Source organism: Eriocheir sinensis, chromosome 34, assembly GCF_024679095.1.
Source record: "Eriocheir sinensis breed Jianghai 21 chromosome 34, ASM2467909v1, whole genome shotgun sequence".
Lineage (NCBI taxonomy): Eukaryota > Metazoa > Arthropoda > Malacostraca > Decapoda > Varunidae > Eriocheir > Eriocheir sinensis.
In genome coordinates, this window is record NC_066542.1 from 16,588,201 (window position 1) to 16,606,604 (window position 18,404).

Here is an 18,404-nt window from a genome sequence, read left to right on the forward strand (position 1 = left end):
TCAACACCTTTCATTACGAATCAATGGTATTATTCCGGGAGTACGCTCGGCTCACTGCCAAGGACACCTCTGTGCTGTATGAAATACTTCGTGCACACACAACACACTGCCGTATTGATTGGCCTTGGCGAATCACTAGTTTTTGAGATGCGAACAACTTTATAAGCGGCGAAATGTTACTCTGAGAGAGATGCTCGAGGAAGAGACACCTCATTGAATGATTAACCTCCTACAGCCTCTCTACAATGAAGGTATGAAGGATGGAGAGGCAGGGAGCCGCGCGATGTTTTATAGCGAACTGTCCGTCATCCATATTGACCCCATTTTAGCATATCTGGAGGGTATAAACCTATCCTTGGAGGTATAGGGTGGGATAGGGTAGTAGGATGAGGTAAGAGCAGCCGCGCTCCGCCTTGCCCCCTACGGTCCTACCAGAATGTGACGGCCGAGGCTAATAAAACTGGCTTCATTTGACAGTACAGCAGGCGCAGCTACCGGCCCCTCCAGCCTTCTTACCTCCACAATCACTGAGGTAAACAACTGCTAGCCTCTTTACAATCACCAAGGAAAACAATCACTGAGGTTAACAATCGCTAGCCTCTTTAAAATCACCAAGGTAAACAATCACTGAGGTAAACAATTCCTAGCCTCTTTACAATCACTTAGGTAAACAAACACACAGGCAAACGATCCCTAGCCTCCTTACAGTCACCAATTAAAAAAAGGTAAACAATCACTGAGGTAAACATTCGCTAGCCTCTTTAAAGTCAAGGAAAACAATCACTGAGGTAAACAATCCCTAGCCTCTTTACAATCACCAAGCAAAACAATCACTGAGGTAAACAATCATTAGCCTCTTTACAATCACCAAGGAAAACAATCACTGAGGTAAACAATCATTAGCCTCTTTACAATCACCAAGGAAAACAATCACTGAGGTAAACAATCGCTAACCTCTTCGCAATCACCAAGAAAAACAATCACTGAGGTAAACAATCGCTAACCTCTTCGCAGTCACCAAGGAAAACAATCACTGAGGTAAACAATCGCAAGCCTCTTTACAATCACCAAAGAAAATAATCACCGAGGTAAACAATCGCTAGCCTCTTTACAGTCACCAAGGAAAACAATCACTGAGGTAAACAATCGCTAACCTCTTTACAATCACCAAGGTAAACAATCGCTAACCTCTTCACAATCATCAAGGAAAGCAATCACTGAGGTAAACAATCGCTAACCTCTTTACAGTCACCAAGGTAAACAATCGCTAACCTCTTCACAATCATCAAGGAAAGCAATCACTGAGGTAAACAATCGCTAACCTCTTCACAATCATCAAGGAAAGCAATCACTGAGGTAAACAATCGCTAACCTCTTTACAGTCACCAAGGTAAACAATCACTAGGCTCTTCACAATCCCCAAGGAAAAGTCAATGAGGTAAACAATCCCTAGCCTTTTTACAGTTCTCTTTACTGTTCTTAGGGTAAACAATCACCAAGGTAAACAATCACTAAGGCAACAGCGAGTAACTCTTGATTCTTACCTTCGCTGCTAAACTTCATGGCTTTAAATTTCCTTTCACTAAAGTATACGTATTAAAAAGCTGATGCTCAACTTTCTTCCTCGTTTGATCTATTTCTCTCTTTTTCTTTTCAGTTACGTCACTCCTGCTTTTTGGTCACTAGAAAGAACTGTGGCACTCAATTGTTTATTATATTTACTTATATTTCGCTACCTCCTTCCTGTGACGACCTCCAGCACCAAGACCAAGACCAAGACTGACTATGCAACGGGTTCACATATCTAAGTCAAACTAACAATAAAATGGAAGTGCAAAGCAGAAACGTCAAGAAAAGGCAAGAAAATAGACGTGCAAATCAGGAAAAGGCAAAAAAAAAAGACAATACAAGTGAAAAAAGAAGAAAAAACACACAAGAACATGGTAGCAAGGGCCGTTGAAAAGACTTATTCCACACCCATCACTGGACTCAAATAGGAAAAGAAGACATTTAACACTGAAAAAATAGGAATAAAATACACACAATACAAGTGCATATAAGCAGAACAAAGACACGTACACGAGAAACAAGACAAAATGACTTAGTGAAGGAATAAAGCCCACAAGAAGAAGAAGAGGAGGAATATAAACAAGCCAAGGCGTAAAGCTGAACACGAAGAGAGAAATTGAAGAAATATAATTAAAGGATACAAAGGAAGGGAAACCAAGGTGTAGAGACTAAGAAGAAGGGATACACAGCGTCTGAAGAAGGTTTACAGAAGAAGAGGAAGAGCTGTTTAGATGTGGATGCTGTGAAAGGGAGATGGAGATGTGGATGCTGTGTAAGGGAGATGAAGATGTGGATGCTGTGTAAGGGAGATGAAGATGTGGATGTTGTGTAAGGGAGATGAAGATGTGGATGCTGTGTAAGGGAGATGAAGATGTGGATGCTGTGTAAGGGAGATGAAGATGTGGATGTTGTGTAAGGGAGATTGAGATGCGGATGCTGTGTAAGGGAGATGAAGATGTGGATGCTGTGTAAGGGAGATGAAGATGTGGATGCTGTGTAAGGGAGATGATGTGGATGATGTGTAAGGGTGGTGGATGAATGGAATAGGCTTAGCAGTCATGTGGTGAGTGCTAATACAACTGTCACATTAAAAAATAGACTAGATAAATTCATGGACAGCGATATTAGGTGGGGTTAGATACACGGGAGCTTAGGGTCAAAGGAGCTGCCTCGTACAGGCCTACCGGCCTCTTGTAGACTCCTGCGTTCTTATGTTCTTATGTTCTTATGTGGATGCTGTGTAAGGGAGATGGAGATGTGGATGCTGTGTAAGGGGGATGAAGATGTGGATGCTGTGTAAGGGAGATGATTATGTGGATGCTGTGTAAGGGAGATATGGATGTGGATGTGGATGTGGATCACTTATCATTACACTTATTTTTATATCCACTAAATATCCTCCATGATTTCAGAACTATCTCGGGATATGCAGAATGGATACTACTAAGACTCTTTCCAACATGGTGATCATCGAAGATATAAAGCCAGACATTGAATACTGTGAGCTAGAGGAGGACCACCTGACACTAACTGTTGCAGAATCGAATGAACTCTTAGCCCTCTCAAAGCAAGAATTATTACAGACGAGAGACAACGAAAGACCAGACTCGGATGAACTCTTAGCCCTCTCACAGCAAGAAATATTAAAGGCAAGAGCCAGGAAAAGACCAAGGTGAGGTTTTGTAACTGTATGTTGTGCCTCAGTGAATATCAACATGCAAGTTCCAGATTGCCATAATGATGTAGTCTTAGTAAACTTAGGCACAGCATGGTTGATGAGTGGAACAAACTTGGCAGTCATGCTGTGAGTGCTAATGTGATAGATACATTAAAGAGAAGATTGGATAATTACATAGATGGTAAGATTAAGTAGGGTTAGGTTTACAGGAGCTGCCTTGCATAGACCTAACAGCCTCTTGCAGAGTTCTTGTTCTTCTGTTCTTAAGTCAGTGACTGTTTGTTTTAGCTGTGTTTGTTTGACCCTTCTGTGTCTGCTTAACCAAAGTACATTTGTAACATTTATTAGATTTTGCAAGATTAGTCTGACTGGAAATTGAAGCTTACTGAAAACAGAGATCAACATACACATACATTTGTCCTCATTAACTTAAGCAAACTTTCATATGAGGTGATTAGTGTAGAATGGCCAACCAAACCAGTTAAGGTGGTGTCGGAAATTTTTGTATAAAACTACCCCTTGATAAATCATTTGTCACTAGGGAGAAATTATGCACTTTTTGCAGTAAATTGCACTTCGGGTAATTAGTAAAATTATAACTCAAATAAATTTATGACAGTAAATAAAAATGGAAGAATTAACATTTATACCAGCGACGTATCGCTGACATTGCAGAACATGCCGTCATGTGTTGAAGCTTCGAAGTTTTACCAAAACTGAAGACAAGTAGCTACACAGAGGCACGAAACCTCTGACTTGGATTTCAAACAACGACCCGTCAACATCCTGCTCCCCGAGTTAGCTTATACTATCCGTCTTTCCACAACCTTCGTAGTTAACTTTTTATTGTAAATATGTATATAGGTAAGTACAATGCAAGTAAATCTACATTGTCTATGGCCCACAAATCCTACAGGGAACTCAAACAACCGACTCACCCATCTCCGTAACGCTTCGTTCACTCCACCAACCACCCGGGCTAAGAACACTTTATTAATTTCCTGTGTGTTTTTCGGGAGACTAATATATCACTAGATTCCCTGTACATGTTGCGGATCCGTAATATAGGAAATTAATTTTTGTACCACTCCACGCTGATCCACCACATCTGGATCACGTGAGTATGGTTATTTAATACTTGTGGGAGTTAAGGAGTGTTTATCTAACTTTGAAGCTTGTCATTATTTATGTATCCAATCAGTTCATAATTCACTCTGTGAAATCCCATTTAATTTTTCACACTTGGTATTCTGATTTTGGCGGCATCTGGTAGCCATGAGTGTCTGTTGTGCTTATGTCCGTGCATGAAATATGTGTCCCAGGGTAATCTTTGACCATGACCACTTAGAGGTTAGTGTGTAAGATCAATGCTCAGAAACTGGTGTAACTCACTTTCACTGATTTGTCATTTTCATTTTCCAAGTCAGCTAGCTTTTACTGTGGTAATTTTTGTTGGAACAGTAGTTTTATTGCCGCTGATGCCCTTCCTGACAGGCAACCTTCCTCATTTAGTTAGGCTGGCTTGCCCCCAAGTTCCCAAGTAAGGGTAGAAGTATCACACCAGCTGACCTAGCTTGAGTAATCACAGTAGCCAATTTTTTATGATGTGGTATTCCCAAAATTATCTGTAGACATTTTTTACAGTTCTGACTTCGCCTCTCTGCTGTTGGAGGTGGGCTACAGAAAAAAGCTGAGAAAAACTAAGTTCACGAATTTGGAGATGCTTGTATTGATAAGGGAAGCAGAGAAGAGGAAGGAAATACTGCAACATCCAAACAGCAAGAACTATACTGTTGAGGATCGGCTAAATGCTTGGGCCCATGTGACTGCCCGCGTCAACAAGGTGGGGAGCGGGAAGCGGCTGCTCGGTGAGGTCCGCAAGAAGTACGTAGACTTCAAATCAGTGGTGAAGAAGAAGGTGGCTCATCTCAAAGCCTGTCAGTCTGGGATAGGTAAGTCAATCAGCTGTAAATGTATGTAGTTTGTCAAAAATATTTAGTTTATAGAATAGCAAAAGTAGAGGAAGAGAGGAAGGCTAAGGAAGAGGTGGATAGTTTTCATAAAAGAAGACTTGACAGGGATTGGATTGGAGGGAGGAACGGGATGTGAATGTTGGGAGTAAATGACATAGCAGGACCAGCGACCCAATACGAATGATGGGAAGAGCTGAAGAGAGAAAAGCAACACTAGCAATAAAAATGTAGGTGATGAACAAGGGAGTTTTAAGAAAGGGAGGAGATGTGTGGATCAGATCTTATCACTTAAAATAGTAGTTAAAAAGTACTTAGAGAAGGATAGGAAGCAAGAGGCTCACTGCCAGGCTTGCTGGGAATCAGTACGGTTATAGGGCTCTGTCGTGTAGGAGCAGAGTTCTCTTGAGGAGACAAGGAGAGGTATGTCAGGTATCTTGCTGAAGATGTTGAGAGCCATTTTAATGCTAATGAATGCCGACCTGCTTATTGAGTCCTGAAGAACTTCTTCTCTGAGTCTCCCTTTCAGGTGAGTGCCATCATGGCAGCAGATGGCTGCTTTATATCAGCCATGGATGGCCAAAGGGCTTGTTGGGCTGAGTACAGCAGTACATGGCAGACCCTCCAGCCTGGTAGTTCCCAACCCTTGGGCTGCAAATAGTGGAGAGAGGAAGAGAATGATAGGAAATGCCTTTGTCCTGCAGTGGACTAGTAATGGCTGAAGATGATGATGATGCTTTAGTTGTCACTCCAAAAGCTGCACCTAATATTTGGTGTTTATTTTCTTGCAACTAGGTGCTAGTGAGCTGGGCTTTGTGCAGCTGCAGCTTCGTGAAGGGTTATAATTCCAGGTGATGGACGAACCACCAAAGAAGAGCTGACCCCAGTAGAGAAGGTGATGGCTGCCACCCTGCAAGGCACTCCTGTGAGTGACATCATAGGCACAACAAACATTCAAGATGCTGAAGATGTCTTACCAGAACCAGGTGAGGCAGTGCCTGTTTGGTTGTTCTGAGGTTGTCTAATGGTTAGTGTAGTGTGCACCTTTGTTTTCTAGTGGTTTGCAGTCCTTCTTATATCTGCAGGCCTGGGCTCAAACTCCAGGGCAGCCCACCCAGCTGTTCATCCTCCTTTTAGACTGGTTGTTAAATGAGCACTTGGGGAAACCTGGTAAGCTGTAGTAACTTGGATGTCACAATTGACCTATGTCTCGGGTGAAAGGGATTTCTCCCACCACAGGTTCAAAGGCCTCTGAGATGGAGATGAGCACTGAGGCCAAGCGCAGTCATAGTGTATTTCTCCAACTGTGCTTTTACATTTACTGTAGTGTGGTGCTAGGCAAGATATGAGCCGGAGAGCTTCTTGAGCTGGTCATTTACATTTCAGACACATTGAATTTTGTTTTCCTTTTGTGGTGCTCATTGATTTACAAACTTATTTAAAATGATATTTGTACAGCACTTACCCCATGAAATTTGAGAAGAAGGAAGCATATATAAATTTACTGAGCACATATATTTGATAACTTCTTATTCTTGTGTTCAGTTAAGTTAACGGTATCTTCAAACACATGACAGGCAGCAGGTACAGGTGTTTTGAAGTTAAGTGGATGAAAAGTACAGTTTGTTCATGTGTGAGGCAAGCGCATTGAGATCTTGGAAAATTTCACTTACTTCTGTAGTTTAGTGCAGAACCATGGTGGGTCATGTCAAGAAGTCTTATGGTACATTGGCTTGGCCTGCAGAGTTATGGACTCACTTAACACAAGTTTCTGGTGTTTTTGAAACCTGTCCAGAATGGCAAAAATTTGGATTTTCAAGTTGTTTATGCCACTTTTCACACTGTATGGCTGTGAGACATAGACACTAAATAGTGGCTTGAAGAAATGAATATATATAATTGTTGCCTTTGGTTATAAGTGTCTACACAGAATCATGAGATATCACTGGAATGACTTAAGTGTCAAACTGGCAGTAACACTGTGACTCTGCATTGAGGCCTATTATCTGCTTAGTCTGTGACTGTCAATTGCGGTTATACGAGCATGTGGCACGCTACCCAGAAGCCAACCTTGCTCTCTGGGTTATTTCTCTGAGACACCCCTAAATGAAGGAGGCCAAGAGGATGCCCACAGAGTTTGTGGCTTGAGCAAGTTGATGAATCCTGCTGTGAAGTATTGAGGATTGGTGGGGAGCCTGCTCAGAAAACCCACAAGTTTGACATTGTAGGGTGGGGTGAGGTGATGTGCCCCCCAGTGTATTCCCTTATTGATTGCTTGAATATGCTTTTGTTTCTCTCCTTACCTTTCTTCTGCCTAAAGAAAGGAAAAAAAGTGTTAAAAGGATTTCAAATACAGTCAAACCTCAGTTTTCATATGCTCTAGTTTTTGTTCGATTTGATTTTTGATGACTTTTTTTCGTCAAAATTTTGTCCCAGTTTCAATACACCCGCGCGGTTTTCGTACTGTTGAAAATGGTCCGTACCAAACTCGGCCACTCATTTCCTGGAATTGAGCGCCCACACAAAGCATCCCATGCATTCATGACTCACAGCCATATGCTCGTCTTCCAACATCATCCTCGAAGGAAAACTTTGCATTTCCAAGGTACCTCCAGACCTCCCTTGAACCTTTCCCTTGAGACATAATTAGAAATTATATCATCATTTATGCACGATGAAGTGCTAGTATATTCTCATTGACGTAAAATACATGAATTTCAGTCCACCGTGACCCGAATACAAGGAAAAAATTACGGATACAAACACGTTTATAAGACTTCGGTGTTCAAGCGAATTAACGTTGCGATGTAATTCTGCAAGGCGTCACGTTTATTTACAGCGTAAAATATATTCTTTAAAGTGAAATGTATGAGCGAGAATTATGTTATCTTAATAAGAAATACAATTTGTTTATTTGTAAGTGAAAGTAGAAGAACTGCGAAATATTCAATTGCTCAAGCTATACGCTTTTTGCATAGAGTGACTCTCAGGCTGGTCCTGGGGCCAGTAAAAGACAAAGAAGGGAAGTAACCTCAGATGGGGCCTTGATACCTGAAGTCCTTATGGAGGGGGATTCCCCTTCCAAACAATAACCTCTCCTCCTCCCTCTCCCCTCCTTTCCATCTTCCATACACCAACAAGAGTTCAATAAAGGTAAAAGTGATGTTAAATGTTCATTTATCCATTTCATTAGTCATTTATATTTATTTCTCATTGTTTTCTGTATGTAAAACTATAGTAGTTATTCTCTATAAAATATATTTTTTGTTATTATTTTTGGGTGTCTTGAATGGATTAATTGGATTTACATTATTTCTTATGGGAAATATTGCTTCAGTTTTTGTACATTCGGTATTCGTCAAACTTTTTTGAACTGATTAATCATGAAAACCGAGGTTCCACTGTAGTTTGGTGATGGAATAAGTCATCATAAAGGATTGGCAAGATTGCAGGATAGAAATCTGGCTTTGGTCAAGGTGGTTTGTGACGGGTGCTGGGAGGGGGCACTGGTCACCCTGGCTGCCATGTGGAAGTTGCCATTCACTCTTCCCTTTACCTTGCTCAACCTGCCATGCTGTCCTGTGTACAGTCACCACTACTGCTACAGTTGTGGCTGCATCTGTGATCACCACGTGACAGTGATAGTGATGATGGTGAGACAAGAGAACAATATTGCAAACTTTATTGCTGTTTCATGATTTACTTGTCAAGAAGGTTCAAGAATGATAATTTGCAGGGTGGGGTGGGGGAGTGTGAGGGAAGACTACTATTAACTCATCCACGCTTCACCTAGTAAGCGGCGATCCGGATCCTGCTTCAGTCAGCTTGACCGGACGCGATGTGGATGGCCAATGCAGAGGTGGGAGCCAGGCTACCCGGGGACTCAGCCAAACACCAACACCTTTACCTGGCTCCCCATTCAGCTCTCACCGCCATACAGGGTTGCTGCTGACACAAGCCCTGCCAGTCTGCTGCCCCCATCATCGCTCTCCTCCATCTTGGACGTCATGGCCTCACCTCGCTGCTGCTTCTCCACTCTACTTGTGCCACCCGGGGCCCCTCCATCTCAGACATCACGACACTGTCACGCAGCCACGTCACCACCTTGCCAGTGGCCCCTGGGCCTTTCCATCTGGGACTCCTTGTGGACACCGTGTGACGCTTCGCCGGGATTGCTACACTTCTCCCGTGTGTTGAGAGAGGAGACGATTAAACGTAAAACGTTACTTCTGTTTATTTCGTCTGCCCCCATGGAGCTGAGGGATACCAGGCCTAAAGAGGGGTTTGATCTGGCGCTTCACCTCCATTTAACTACGCCGGGTCACTCCTTCACAGGGAGCACTGGCTGAGTGGTCAGCATGATCCCAAAGACTTGGGTTTAAGTAATGCTGCAGCCAGCTGGCAATTTTCAGCCTTCATTAAGTGGTGCAAGATTACCCACATTCTCTGCAGATAATCAGTCAACCCTGATTTCAGTGACTGTTAAGAGGATCACCAGGGGAAGCAAGGGCTGAGCAAGACTTATATATTATGCAGCCAATTAAAATAAAATTTGCCTGTGCCATCAACAGGTTGTAGAGGCTGTTTCAAATTGGATGTGATGCTACGCTCTGTTTGCCATGTTGCTGATGTAAAGCCATGTGACTTTTAACTGCTTGTGTTGTTTTTCAACGAAGCTTTTTAGATCGAAGGCAAGTAACACCAGCAACGTCTCTTGCATAGCTTCCACAATCGCCACCATGTTTCTTGCCATGGCTTCTCTCAAGCACGCATGATCATCAGAGCACTCTGGGAGCCCTGCAGCCTTGCACTTGGCAAATTGACTGTCTCATGTGCTTTGTAAGTGTGTTATGTACTGCCAGAGTAGACAATGTCAAGCACACCAAGCTCAAATTTCACTTTTGTGTCATAATATGGGTAGTTTAGTATACATTTTTCCTATGTGTATATTTACACAGCTATGGTGGTGCTGGGGGCATTAGATGTGGGCAGGGACCTTAACACTAAAGAGATTTTTGCCTGATGTCCATGGCAGTCACAAAGGTGTTCCTTAGGGCTGCTGTTGCTGCTGTGAATGCCCATTGGTACTTTGATAAGTACGACCTTGGTCAGCACCGCCCTCATTCTCCATTCTAACATAATCCAGGGGACTCCCATGACTGCTAGATGTGGCACCTGCTGCAGCTGTGGATTGTGCAGCATGGTAAGGGAAGCCAGTCCCTTGTGGTGGTCCAGGCTGTCAAGTTGGATCTCAGCTGTTGTTAGTTGTTCCTGCCACTGTTCATGTTGTTGCTGCTTGACACTGTTGACTAACATGGAGAAGTGGCACTGGACACCTGACATCCAGGTGCGGGGACTGCCCTCCATGATGGGCCTTACCTGGGGCATGTAGAGCCTGAGGAGACCATCAGCATCAATAAGCTTCCATGAGGGTGACCCTCGTGGAAGCTTTGCATGCCACTGCCTCCAGGTGCTGCTTGAAGCTGAGTTTATAGTCAAGCACCGCTCCCAGGATGTCGATGGACTCCTTGATGTCTAGGATGTCTGTGCCAAACTGCAGCTTGCTTTGCAGGAGTCTGGCATTCTCGCTGCAACAGAAGGTAACCTTAGCCTGCGTCTTTTTGGCTGCAAACGTAACCTGCCATCTTTCCCAGACCAGGATGTTCCTCAGGTGTTAGTTGGTGGTCTGTATAGTGTTTGCAGTCTTGTTCATAGCCGTGTGTGTCCAGTCCTCAGCATCCTGATACCACATGGAGGCTTTGGAGATCATTGAAATATGTTCCACAGACTAGGGCACAGGACTGACACTTGTGGAACTGTACTGGGTGTCTGGCTGACGTGGTCCCATTTATCACCACTTTCAGACTCTGCGTAGTCAGGAAGTTTTTGAAGAGCTCCAGCAGGTGCCTGGAAATACCGAGCTGCATCAGAGTCACCACAAGTCCCGTCCCCAGTGTTACACACAGTTGAGTGCTACAGTGCTGTCATGTGCCATGACAAGGGAGGGTAGCCAGGCCTCAGAGAAGAGGAGGAGCAGGTCTGAAACTGAGCAGCCTTTTTCAGAACCTCTACTGTCTCTGAGTCCAAAGATCTGCTCTTCTGTATTGGTTTTCCATCATCTTGTAATTTCAAGAATATAGTAATGAACACAGTAATGCCACTCTTCCTGAGGAAAAGGTGTAGCTGTAATCAGTGTATCCTGCCAGTCCTAACATACGGCTCAGAAACTTTGCACCTCACAAAATATTTAGAGAAAGCTAAGAACCGCACAAAGAGTAATAGATGGTGTGTATAACATGGTGAGATAAAGTGAGCATCATGGATCAGAAACTGGTCAAAGGTTCAATATATTTGAATGACTATTAATCAATAGTAAGAAATGGACTTGGGCAGGTCATATCATGCATAGAACTGATAACAGATGGACAACCAAAGCAACGGAGTGGAAACCTAGAAATTGTAAGAGAAGTCAGGCAGACAGAGAACAAGGTGTAGAAAATAAGTTAGAGCATTTGCCAGTACAGGATAGAGCACACCAGCACCAGAGAGAGGTGGATACCATTGGGAAAGACCATCTTGCAGTGTACTAGTAATGACTGAATAGGACGAGTTATAATTGGGATTTATGTTCTGGGAACTAGATTATTCATGTATGGTAAATTAGTTTATTATTTTTTATCTTCAGGCAAGGAGCTACAAGTCTTACTAACTCGAAACATGACAGCAAGTGGTGAGGCAGCCAAGACGTGCAAGCCTGAGAAAGGAACGGAATGTGTAACTCCCTTCATGAACACAACAAAGTAAGTTTACTTCGCTAATGTTACAGTTGGTAAGTATGTTCAAAATATAAAACAATAATAGCAGTGTTATATATTATAGTCGATGTCACATAACCTGACACAGAAAATCTTTTAGGGAAGGACTCACAGACTTGGCATCATTGCTTGGGTGACAGTCTTGTGCTCTCATTGGCTTGTTCTTAACTTGTTCGAATGTGCCGTTAATTGACTTTGTATTTCTACCAAACCCTTTTAGAGTTGTAAGGTACCAGACTATAATGTAATGTGTGGCAAATTATCAAAGATATATATGAACGACATTCATAACGAAACCAAGTAAGTCAGAACTGCACGTAAATGGACTATATTCAGCAAATTTTAAAAAATTTATTTATTTTACTTTACATTTGGGCTATGGCACTGGTAGGCTTTCTCGGTGGAGCCTGTTGGTCAACCCCAGCCCATTTTGGCACAGGCAAGTGTTTATAGTGATGCCATCTTGCTTGGCTCATGATGCCCCACGGAGCTCATCTTTGATCCTCTTTTTGAGACTATTTAAAGTCTGGATTGATAGATGGTCTTCAGGGCAGCATGTGGGTAGTCTTAGGCCACTCGGCAATGACTGAAAAATTGCCAGCTTGTTTGTCACAGCAAGCGGGATGCGAACCTGCGTCTTTTTGAACACTGCGACCACAAGCTGACCACTCAGCCACTGCCTTCCTTAACTGAAGCTGTAAGCTTGATATTTTTAAGGCCTGTTAAGGCTGGAAATTTTTCCCTTACTTTTTCCACTACTACAAAGGGCTAGGCTACAGTCTGCACAATGTCGTTCATTAACTCATTTATTGTAAGATTTTTTGGTGTATTTTTAGTCTTGACTTAGACATAATGTGTAGTGATGCTACGTAGCCATAATGTAAACATTGCCCTAAGGCAAGAACCTTCTCTTCTCTTTCATTGTGCTGTCATTAATCCTGAAATGTATCTCCATTATTTGTGGGTATTAAATAGCTACAAGGAAGAGCGATTATAAGAATAACTATATTTAGATACCAACATTGCTGATTTGAAAAGGTAACAGAGTTAGAGAAAACAGGCTATGTCGAGGAAAACGGAATTTATTGCAGCTTAGATCTAGTAAACAACAGGCCAATGAGCGGTGCAGAGACCGTCACACAAGCAAAGAGCCAAGTCTGTGAGTCCATCCCTAAAAGATTTTTCATGTCAGGTAACGTGACACTGACCATAGTACTGATTATACTTATTATGCTAAGGAAGATTCACAGATGATGGTCTTTCTAAGTGAGTCTGAGGAAAACTTAGCTAATGATCAAGGAATTCAACAGAGAGAGTCTGAAAGTAGGCCCAAAGATGAATATCATGAAAACAAAGGTACTAAATAATAATGGAGAACAAAACATGAGTGGAGGAACACATATCTCAGCTAAAGAAGTGGTGCAAATTCAGACCTTGATGAAGAAATCAGAAAGAGAATAGAATTTTGATGGAGTGCTTTTGGTAAACACAGTAATGTCATGAATAGTGATCTGCCATTGTCCCTGCAGGGAAAGGTGTGCCATCAGTGTATCCTGCCACTCCTAACATATGGCTCAGAAACTTTGTCTCACAAAATATTTAAAGAGAAAGCTGAGAACTGCACAAAGAGGGATGGGGAGAAAAAAGCTGGGTTTGACATGGAGAGGCAGGAAGTGAGCATCATGGATGATGATGAATGTACTCAGATTAATTTCCAGTACAATGCCATTTAAAACTTTCCAAGAAGTAAGATGGTATAGTGTTAGTCTCTCTTTCAGTCTACATTTTCAATACAATTATGATATTAAATATATATATTTCATATATTTCCAATAGGCAATAACCCTTTCATCCCTCAGAATGTAATAAACTTCCACCTTCAGTGGTCCAGTGCGGTACGATTGATTAATTTAAAAGCAAGCTTAACTGCCACTTCCTTCAACTTGATATTCATCAAAGTAGAAATGCAAAGTCTTGGTAGCATTAAATTTAATATGATTTCACTCAGGTTTAAGAAGAGACCACTTAGTCTGGCCCATAGGGTCTGTGTGGTCTGAATATCTATGTAAATATGTTTTAAAAGACATTGCAAACATAGGTCTGATCATGAATAATTATTATTTTAGGCCTACCACAAACAATGAGAAGAGTCAACAAGAATATGGTGAGGAAGGAGGTGATACGACTGTACAAAGAACAACGGCAACGCAAACCCCAACGCCTTCTGCTCCTCCCTTCACCTCTAGCCAAGAAGATGCATGTCAGACCCGTTTCGTAGCTAAAGTGAAGTTGCCCGCTGCCAGTGACGTGGAGAAGGTCAATACTCACATCCAGGAAAGAGGAGAAACCTCTAGTCGGAAAGACGATTTGGACTATTTCTTCCTCAGTTTATGCGAGTTGACCAGAAAACTGACTCGGAGGAAGCAAAACAGGGTGAAGAGGGACCTCCTGGACATCCTTATGCAAGCAGAAGAGGAAGAATTGTAAAGGTCTGGACACAGCCTCTCCAGTACACTACACACACATCCCAGTACCCTACACATCCTCCCCAGCCCCTTGCACAGTCTCCCCAGCCCCTTACACAGCCTCCCCAGTGCCATTCCCATATGAAAGTACACAGTAACTTGTACCGTTTTATAAATATACTTATTTTGGAAGTACATTTGTTTCTCATTTGCCTTACGGCCAGCCCCCCCCCCCCCCCCCTCTCTCTCTCTCTCTCTCTCTCTCTCTTTTTTACATGTCGGCCTATAGCATCGATAGGCCTTCTTGAGGGGCCTGGGTGGTAGTCGGCCCCAGCCCGTCATGGTGCAGGCAAGTGTTTTTTTATAGTGGCGCCATCTTTTCTTGTCTCATGCTGCCCCCCGGAGCTCTTTCTTGATTCACTTGGACGGTTTCCTCTAGAGTCCAACCATTCAGGAAGAGTGAAAACGAATGTTAAACAAAATGATGATGGTTTCCTCTAGAGTGCGGGTTGGTTTTTGCACTGATTGGTATCTTTATCCTCGATAGCTTGTTCAATGATAGTTTCAGTGACTAGATTGGGAAACAGCCTGAGATATTGTTTAAATTTATCCTCAGCCATTTCCATTTTGTAAACACTGGTCTGTGAATGTTTGTTTGAAGTATCCACTCTTATCTTTTCTTTTGACTCATTGCTTCAGTGAACACAAAAAACTCCTCTGTCTGGGCAGTTGGCAAGCAGCTCACCCAGCTATTTATCTTCCCTATTGGGCTGGTCAATAAATGGGTCCCTGGGGAAACCTGGAGGAGGTAAACTGTGGTAACTCAGAGTTCACACATGCCTGGGGCAATGGCTCAAGGGCCAATGCAATAGAGATGAGGCACTGAGGCCATGCACAGTTATAGCATATTCCCCCACTGTACCTTTACCTTTTCGGATGAGCATGAAGTATTGTCTCCTGTGGGGGCAGCAACACAACTAAGTGATGTAACGAGTGACTTGAAACATCTGCAGCATGAACAACTGACACTGTTTCTGGTGTGAAAACTTGCATTGCAAGAACAGGTGTAATCACACTGACATGACTGTCAATGTGAATGAACCCCAGCCTGGCAGACAAAAGATGTATGTTTACCAAATACTCATAGTGGACACACCGCGGCCAACATCTTCAGCGGTGTGAAGGAAGAGCAGGACTTCCGGGGATTTTTTCTTCTTATTACAGTTAATCAAATGATCTTTCAAGAAATTAATGGACTTGTAGCTAATAGTTGTCACTCTAAAAGCTGCACTTAACATTTGTTTTTTTTCTATTCTTGTAAATGGGTGGCAAAGAGCATTTTTTTGTGCAGTTGCAGATTCATGAAGAACCTAATTACAGGTAATGGACCAACCACTATAAAAGAGCTGACGCCAGTGGAAAAGGTGATGGCTGCCACCCTGCAAAGCAGAAGTGTGAGTGACAACAGACTTTCAAGATCCCAAGGATGTCTTGCCAGAACCAGGGAAGGCAGCGCCTGTTCTGCTGTTGTGAGGCTTTCTATTGGTTAGTGTGGTGTGCGCCTCCATGGTGTAGTGTTTAGCACACTTGGCTACAGATCTCAAGACTTTTGATTTGAATCCCAACCTTAGCAGTTGGCGTACAGCTCACCCAACTATTCATCTTCCTTTGTGGGCTGGTCGATAAATGGGTACCTTGGAAAACCTGGGGAAGGCAAACTGTAATAACACAGTTGCCCTCTGTCCCAGGGCTCACACCCACCACAGGCTCAAGGACCGGTGAGACAAATGAGCACTGAGGCAGTGAGCAATTTTGACGTTTCATTGCTGCTTGGTCCATCACACACTGCTGTCTTAGTATGACTGTAATTGGAGTGCAAAGAAGGATATGTAGGATGTCAATTCTTGGCACAAGCAGATGAGCTGTAACTCATGGTAAACACAACTGATTGTGAGACTGGTGACTCTCAGGGGACTAATCCTGTTTCCTTACAGCAACACTCTACAGGGGGCCACCAGCTGGGCCCTCTGTCAGTGACCAGGGATCGAAACATTCATTGCCCCAAAGCAAGGCAAAGCCAAAAGAACAAGTGATTTCCACAGTAAGGAGAGATTTGCTTCTCAGATGTATGAAACACAACCTAACATCAAAATCTTATATGCTGATATCAATAAACTGGTTTATTTTCTTAATGACTTTGATAGAAATACAGCAAATACTATTGAAGATCCATCAATAAACTACATTCATTATGGGTTGTCAATCAGTATCTGTCTGCAGCCACAATATATTGGAATGCAAAGTAAAATTTCTTAATAAACCAGTAAAAAGAGTATGAGTTTTAATACACTACGCACTCACATTCATAAGCTGATAACTCTGGAAAAACTGTGGTGGCAATGAGCACTGACAGGCACGTGACCTATTCATGGGTGCCTTCTATGCTGAATAATGGAATAAATGTAAAGTTGGGGGCATATGCTATAGCTGTGCACGGCCTCAGTGCTCATCCATCACATAAGCCCTTGAGCCTGAGGCAGAAAAGTACTCATTACAACACATTATTTATATAAACTGTAATGTAATACAATGTTGAAACTATTATGGAGGCTTACACATAAGTGGCACTATTACACAAATGTTACACGCAGTAAGGAAACATTTTGTGACCTGACATCTGAGCTCATGTCCAGATGTTTGCATCGTGGCATTGTAGATCAGACTGTGTACAGACTCCACACTGTTACCACACAGAGATGGCAAGGTGCCACCAGCCACACCTTTGGGAATCATTACACTGCTTTGGTTTAGGTTTGTTACTAATCATTGCATGGTCTCTTCTTTCTTGTATGATATGAGCACATAATATAAAGATGGTATAATATTTACCTATGTTATGAGTTACATGCTGTTTATAAGACTACGTTAAAAGTGTCATAGCAAGTACGTATAAGGAAATGTGTGTTATTGAGGGAGAGAACATTAGGGGGAGGTGAGGAATGCTAGCGACATTATGATGAACATTTGGACTTATGAGGGATAAAAGGGGAAGAGGGTCAATTAGGTGTGAAATATAATATGCCTATGATGGAAGTTTGTGAGGGTAAGTTGGCAGATAGCAGATGTGCAGACTTTGTGATACACTGGTAATGGGAATAAAGACACAAGGCTGATACAGTAATGAGGGTAAGGGTTGAGGGATGACAAGGTGATGGATGTGTGTGTCTGCCTGTGACGGGGTAATAGATTGGTGATGGTGATGGTGGGTAGCCTAAGTAAAGTAAGGTAATGTTTGTGGTGTATGCTAGAGCTGCACGTGAATGTGTGGTAAAGGTGACCTCATCTCCGTCTCATTGGGAATAAGTAAAGAACATAACACAATGAAGGAATTATAGCACAGAGAGCAACTCAAGGGCAACAAATAGAAAATGTAGAACAGAAAAAGCCTGCTAACTGTTGCTCCCATACTTGACGCGGGAGGGGGGAAGACATGGGATTAGCAAGTTCGGAAGAGCAGTCGTCAAGAAAATATCGAAAGAAGACAGAAAGAGAAGCAACTATTTAAGAGGTAGAAAACTGCCAGAAGAGGAAGGGAGTTGATGAGACGAAGAGCCTTTGACTCCACTCTGTTTAGTAGGGCTGTGTGTGTGGAGCTCCCCCACACATGAGATACATACTCCATACGAGGACGGAGAAGACCCCTATATATGGACAGCATCTGGGAGGGGGAATCACATTCTCTCGTGCTACATGTTTTAATATAATAATTTGTTCTTATATTTCATTATTGTTTGGGGTGGTTGAGGTAGCAACTCAGAAGCGAAAAGTATGTGTATAAACATGAGTTATGGCATGTGCTGACGCCCCGGGGTGTTGGCGTTGTCCATCACGGGAGTCGAGGAGTAAT

General features: G+C 42.7%; 1 protein-coding gene across 1 annotated transcript; it reads left to right on the forward strand.

Moving 5' to 3' along the window:
* The first annotated feature begins 2,851 nt into the window (after nt 1-2,851).
* LOC127007160 (nuclear apoptosis-inducing factor 1-like) lies at nt 2,852-14,692 on the forward strand. The gene is made up of 6 exons (XM_050877854.1): nt 2,852-2,865; nt 2,982-3,241; nt 4,892-5,199; nt 6,069-6,203; nt 11,903-12,017; nt 14,159-14,692. Exons 2-6 carry the CDS (start codon nt 3,003-3,005, stop codon nt 14,517-14,519), a joined length of 1,158 nt encoding a protein of 385 aa, XP_050733811.1. The 5' UTR covers nt 2,852-2,865; nt 2,982-3,002; the 3' UTR covers nt 14,520-14,692.
* The last annotated feature ends 3,712 nt before the right edge of the window (nt 14,693-18,404 follow it).

Excerpts from the sequence above, each read along its gene's own strand:
- LOC127007160 (XM_050877854.1), top strand. The coding sequence starts at position 3,003 with ATGGATACTACTAAGACTCTTTCCAACATGGTGATCATCGAAGATATA. Across the intron at positions 5,200-6,068 it reads AGCCTGTCAGTCTGGGATAG|GTGATGGACGAACCACCAAA; the intron begins GTAAGTCAATCA and ends TTATAATTCCAG. Across the intron at positions 12,018-14,158 it reads CCCTTCATGAACACAACAAA|GCCTACCACAAACAATGAGA; the intron begins GTAAGTTTACTT and ends TTATTATTTTAG.